The following is a 6,000-nucleotide window of genomic DNA, read 5'->3' on the forward strand; positions in this document are numbered from 1 at the left end:
TATCCCTCACCCTCCCCAGGGCAGGAGGCTGGGGGTGGAAAGAGGGAAAGGAGCCGGGATCAGCCCGGGCACCGAAGGGGCAACATGAGCCGGAGGGAGGGGAAAAAGGGTAAGGGGTAGTTGGAAGGGGGGCGGGTCAAGACACCTGGGTTGTGGAAGGCTCTGGGGGCGGCTTGGGAAAAGGGGACTGGAAAGGCCTGGGTCCTGAGGAGGTGATCCTCATGGATTCTGGAAAGAAGGAAAGCGGGGAGCGCTGAAGGACAAGGAGCCCCCCTGCATCTGAGGCAGCAGGAGAACTAAGAACCAAAGGGCCTTTAACGCCTAAAGTTGGGGAAAGGAAGAGGGATCCGTACGGGAGATACCCGGGGGCCAGCTGCCCGGGATCCGGTCCGCCGGGAAAGCGGACGGCTACTGGAGGTAGAGGGCTTATTCATTCAATCGTATTTATTGATGATGATGGCATTTGTTCAGCGCTTACTATGTGCAAAGCACTGTTCCACGCGCTGGGGAGGTTACAAGATGACCAGGTTGTCCCAAAGGAGGCTCACAGTCTTCACCCCCATTTTACAGATGAGGTAACTGAGGCACAGAGCAGTTAATTGACTCGCCCAATTGACAGCTGACAATTTATTGAGCGCTTACTGCGTGCAGAGCACTGTACTAGGTGCTTGGGAGGTACAAGCTGGCAATATATGGAAACGGTCCCTACCCAACAGCGGGCTCACAGAAGGCTTAGATTCCGGGGCGGGAGTGGGGGACAGAGCTGGGATGTTTGTCTCCCCCTCCTAGACTGTGAGCCCGCTGTTGGGTAGGGACCGTCTCTATATGTTGCCGACTTGGACTTCCCAAGCGCTCGGTACAGTGCTCTGCACACGGTAAGCGCTCAATAAATACGATTGAATGAATGTTGGTTGCCTAGGCCGGTGGAGGGAAGAAGGGGTCCCCGGGGATGGAAGTTGGGGGCTGGCTCTCCCAGGCTCTGGGAGGGATTGGGACCTGATCCGCGGAGGACGGCCAGGAGCTAGGACAAACAACCGGTCCGTCCACGAGAGCTGGGATTAGGTAACAGGACGCCCGGGCTGTGGGAGGAGAGTTTGGAGTTCAGGCAGCGGTAAATGAGGGAGGGAAAAGGAGGGAGAAAGTGGTCGAGGAAGTTGGTGAGAGAGGCGGAGCTGGGCCTTTGGGAGGGACAGGGGATAGACAGAGCATCATGGACACCCTGAGAAGGAGATTAAAAACTATAGGCCCTGGCACGCATTTTAGCTGGGAGCACTGCATTCTGAGGCGGGCAGGTTTTCCTTGGGAGATGATAACAAGGCAGCGTTATAACAAGGTCTACTATAATGGCAGCATATTCATGTCCTTTGTGGCTCCGGGCTTCATTGCCGTGGTCATCTTCGCCAGAGTTTGATCCCTCAGGGACAACGGTATTCTTGATTTTTCCTTCACAAATATTGCGGGGGAAGGAGACGGGCCAAGTGTTGTCCCTATTTTCCTACAATCTGAGGGACGGGTGTTAAAACTGCGGCGACATTGGAACGAGGCCGGCCTGGGAGAAGCGGGAGTTTGGAGAGCAGGTGGCTGGGAATGGAGGCTGAGGGGAAGGTATGATGGTGGGGGGGAGGCAGGACACCTGGGTTCTGGTCCCTCTTTACTCCTCCCCTGTCCCCTCCAGTGGATTTCCAGTCCCAACCCTCGGTCTCACCCCTCTCCCATCTCGAAGCAAAGATCGTTCAGACCCACAACCTCGCCCGGCTCCTCACTGGCTACGCTGAGCAGCTGTTCCAGGAATATGTGAGTAATAATAATGACGATGGCATTTATTAAGTGCTTACTCTGTGCAAAGCACTGTTCTGAGCACTGGGGAGGTTACACGGTGATGAGGTTGTCCCACGGTGGGCTCACAGTCTTGGGGGGAGATGGAAAACCAGGTGGGCAGGGGGCTTTGAAAGCCCGAGTGCCCCGATTTGAGGGTCTGGAAGGAGTTCTCACGGGAAGTGCCTCTCAAAGTTGGAGAGGAAAACCCATTCCGAGGAGGACTGGCTCGTCCGGGCCCGGGTGATGGGAATGCCGCTTTTCCCTCCGTTCCAGGATTCCACGGGCTCTCCTGAGGGCCGCTTGTTTGGCTTCTTTCTCTCAAATTGGCAAATGCTTTTGGTAACTACCGCTTGTGCTTGCGGTACCGGACGGGGACCGGGGGGAGGTTGGGTGGGGGCAAGGTGGCCAATTTCTCCAGGCCTGGTCCAAAGCAGAATCTTGAATTTTAGGAAGGATCTTTAGAGCCGGACACCCTCAGTGCTACTGTCAATTTCCCTTCCGCGGCCTGATCGCCGCCGCTGGTTAGGAATGGTCTCCGGGGGAGACCTGCCCCGGGAGGGGGAGAAAGCTTGTAGTGCCAGAAGAGCAGCTGTAACAGCATGAGAGGGGTAGGGGGAGAACTGAGGCAGGGGAATGGACTGCAACGGGACCCCTCTTTGCTACTGCTGGTGTCCATCCATCTAATAATAATAATAATAATAATAATGGCATTTATTAAACGCTTACTATGTGCAAAGCACTGTTCTAAGCTCTGGGGAGGTTACAAGGAGATCAGGTTGTCCCACGGGGGGCTCACAGTCTTCATCCCCATTTTCCAGGTGAGGGAACTGAGGCACAGAGAAGTGAAGTGACTTGCCCAAAGTCACACAGCTGACAATTGGCAGAGCCGGGATTTGAACCCATGACCTCTGACTCCAGGAGGCGTTCCCAGACTGAGCCCCCTCCTTCCTCTCCCCCTCGTCCCCCTCTCCATCTCCCCCGTCTTACCTCCTTCCCTTCCCCACAGCACCTGTATATATGTATATATGTTTGTACATATTTATGACTCTATTTATTTTACTTGTACATATCTGTTCTATCTATTTTATTTTGTTAATATGTTTGGTTTTGTTCTCTGTCTCCCCCTTCTAGACTGTGAGCCCACAGTTGGGTAGGGACTGTCTCTATATGTTGCCAACTTGGACTTCCCAAGCGCTTAGTCCAGTGCTCTGCACACAGTAAGTGCTCAATAAATACGATTGATTGATTGATTGATATTACTTGTACATATCTATTCTATCTATTTTATTTTGTTAATATGTTTGGTTCTGTTGTCCGTCTCCCCCTTCTAGACTGTGAGCCCACTATTGGGTAGGGGCCGTCTCTATATGTTGCCAACTTGTACTTCCCAAGCGCTTAGTCCAGTGCTCTGCACACAGTAAGTGCTCAATAAATACAATTGATTGATTGATTTACTCCAAAGCCCATGGTCTTTTCCACTGAGCCACGCTGCTTCTCTAAAGATGATGGCATTTATTAAGCGCTGACTATGTGCAAAGCACTGTTCTAAGCGCTGGGGAGATTACAAGGAGATCAGGTTGTCCCACTGGGGGCTCACAGTCTTAATCCCCATTTTACAGATGAGGTCACTGAGGCACAGATAAGTTAAGTGACTGTCCATCCCCCCCCCCACCACCACCGACAGACCACCCCTAGCTCCTCCTTCCACCTCCCACCCTGGATCGTGTCCCCCGTTGTCTGGGACGCACAGACTGAGCAGGTGGGACCCCCGAAGACTTCTTCTGCCAGAGGAGGAATCTCGCCTTTTTGGAAAGGTGTATTGCACTCTCCCAAGTGCTTCGTGCCGTGCTTTGCACAATTAATGTGCAATAAATAGCACTGATCGATCGATTGATCGAAGCGGGATTTTTACAGCCCGGGAAAGGGCGGTTTTCCCCTCAGTAATGAGAAGTGCAGAGTGATGCCAGGAAAGCTGATGGTTCTTCGGGCGGGGGGGAGGGTTGTTGAGGGGACTCGACATATATACCTATATATATGTATATATGTTTGTACATATTTATTACTCTATTTATTTTACTTGTACATATCTATTCTATTTATTTTATTTTGTTAATACGTTTGGTTTTGTTCTCTGTCTCCCCCTTCTAGACTGTGAGCCCACTGTTGGGTAGGGACTGTCTCTAGATGTTGCCAACCTGTACTTCCCAAGCGCTTAGTCCAGTGCTCTGCACACAGTAAGTGCTCAATAAATACGATTGATTGATTGACTCTGAGCACTTGAAGGGAGCTATCTCTCGGGAAGGAGAAGCGGGGCGGGCGCTTTGAAAGCCCGGGAGTTGGCTATTCCGAGGACAGGCTTTTAAATTCCAAGGAATCCTTCTGGCCCAGAGCAAGCCATTTCTAACAGGCTCGTTTTGGGCGGGGAATGTGTCTATTATCCTATTGTACTCTTTCAGGCACGCAGTACAGTGCTCTGTAGGCAGCAAGCGCTCAATAAATACGATTGACGGCCTAGCGGCCTAGGGATGGCCTGACCCGGAGGACCACTAGGCTCTCTGGAGAGAGGGCATCCTTGCAGCCCGACACAAGGGGAGAAAGTGTTCCCTCCCCACCCTCCTCTCCCCCTCCTCACCCGGTTCCCCTTCCCCTGCACACAGTAAGCGCTCAATAAATACTATTGATTGATTGATTGACTTCCTTCCCTTCCCCACAGCACCTGTATATATGTATATATATGTATATATGTAATGTATATATATATATGTATATATGTAATGTGTATATATATGTATATATGTAATGTGTATATATATGTATATATGTAATGTGTATATATATGTATATATGTAATGTATATATGTATATATGTAATGTGTATATATGTATATATGTATACATGTAATGTGTATATATATGTATATATGTATATATATGTATACATGTATATGTATATATGTTTGTACATATTTATTACTCTATTTATTTTACTTGTACATATCTATTCTATTTATTTATTCTATTTATTTTATTTTGTTAGTATGTTTGGTTTTGTTCTCTGTCTCCCCCTTCTAGACTAAGCCCACTGTTGGGTAGGGACTGTCTCTATATGTTGCCAACTTGGACTTCCCAAGCGCCTAGTGCAGTGCTCTGCACACAGTAAGCGCTCAATAAATATGATTGATTGATTGATTGTCTCTATACGTTGCCAACTTGTACTTCCCAAGCGCTTAGTCCAGTGCTCTGCACACAGTAAGCGCTCAATAAATACGATTGATATTGATTGATTGATTGATTCCCCTGCAGGTCCAGCACCAAGGTGACCCGTTCGGTCTGCCCAGCTTCTCTCCCCCGAGGCTGCCCGTGCCCGGCCTGAGCGCCCCGGCGGCCTCCCACGTGGCGCTCCCCACCCTCCAGCGGCTGCAGCTGGACTCAGCCGCCCTGAGCGCCCTGGCCCCGCTCCTCGACGCCATCCACCTCCTCCAGGCCGACCTCCATCCCTACGCCCGGCGGCTGCTGCGACACTTGGACGAGGCCTCCCGCCGGACCCGGGCGTTAGCGGGGGCCGTAGAGGCCTTGCTGGGGGCGCTGGGGGGGGGGCGGGGGACCGCAGGGAGCCCCCCGGCCCAGCCCTCCCAGGCCCCCCGGCGTCTTTCTGGCCAAGCTTCTCGGCTACCAAGTGTGCAGGCTGTACCTGGACTGGGTGACCCGTACGGAGGAGGACTTGGGACGGCTGACGCGGGGCGAGGAAACTTGATGAGAGGGGGGACGGGGGAGGCTCAGCCCCCTCTCGGGGGGGTCGACGTGTCCCTGACATGTCCGCCAAGCAGTTCTGCCTCCCTCTTGATCTCCGGGCGCCTTTCTGTGCCCCTCAGTCTCCTGTGCCTCTGACCCTCTGGCTCATTCTCCGTACTACCAGCCAGGTTTAGGTAGGCCCAGAAAGGCGGTGAACGCATCTGGCCGTCTATCTGTCCGTCTCTCTCTGGAGCCCCTGGGCAGATTTCTAGCCCAATTTCAAGGACAAAGCGTCCCCCCACCCGTCGTCCTCCCCCTTCTTCCTCGGTAGGCCTCCTCTTCCTGATCTTTCCGTCTCCCCTCAACACCCCTCCCCTACCACACCCGAGTCACGAGATGTGTGAAAAATCTCTTGCAAAAGAGATTTTTATTGCAGAAAAATAAATTAAT

At 52.0% G+C, this 6,000-nt stretch overlaps 1 protein-coding gene across 1 annotated transcript; it reads left to right on the forward strand.

The window, feature by feature from the left end:
- Positions 1-44: 44 nt before the first annotated feature.
- CTF1 (cardiotrophin 1) lies at positions 45-6,000 on the forward strand. Its single transcript, XM_038763412.1, is given in 4 exon segments — positions 45-109; positions 1,676-1,794; positions 5,122-5,456; positions 5,458-6,000. Coding segments are annotated over 4 exon segments (594 nt in total). The 5' UTR covers positions 45-84; the 3' UTR covers positions 5,573-6,000.

The sequence above is a fragment of the Tachyglossus aculeatus genome, chromosome 21 (genome assembly GCF_015852505.1).
Source record: "Tachyglossus aculeatus isolate mTacAcu1 chromosome 21, mTacAcu1.pri, whole genome shotgun sequence".
Classification (NCBI taxonomy): Eukaryota; Metazoa; Chordata; class Mammalia; order Monotremata; family Tachyglossidae; genus Tachyglossus; species Tachyglossus aculeatus.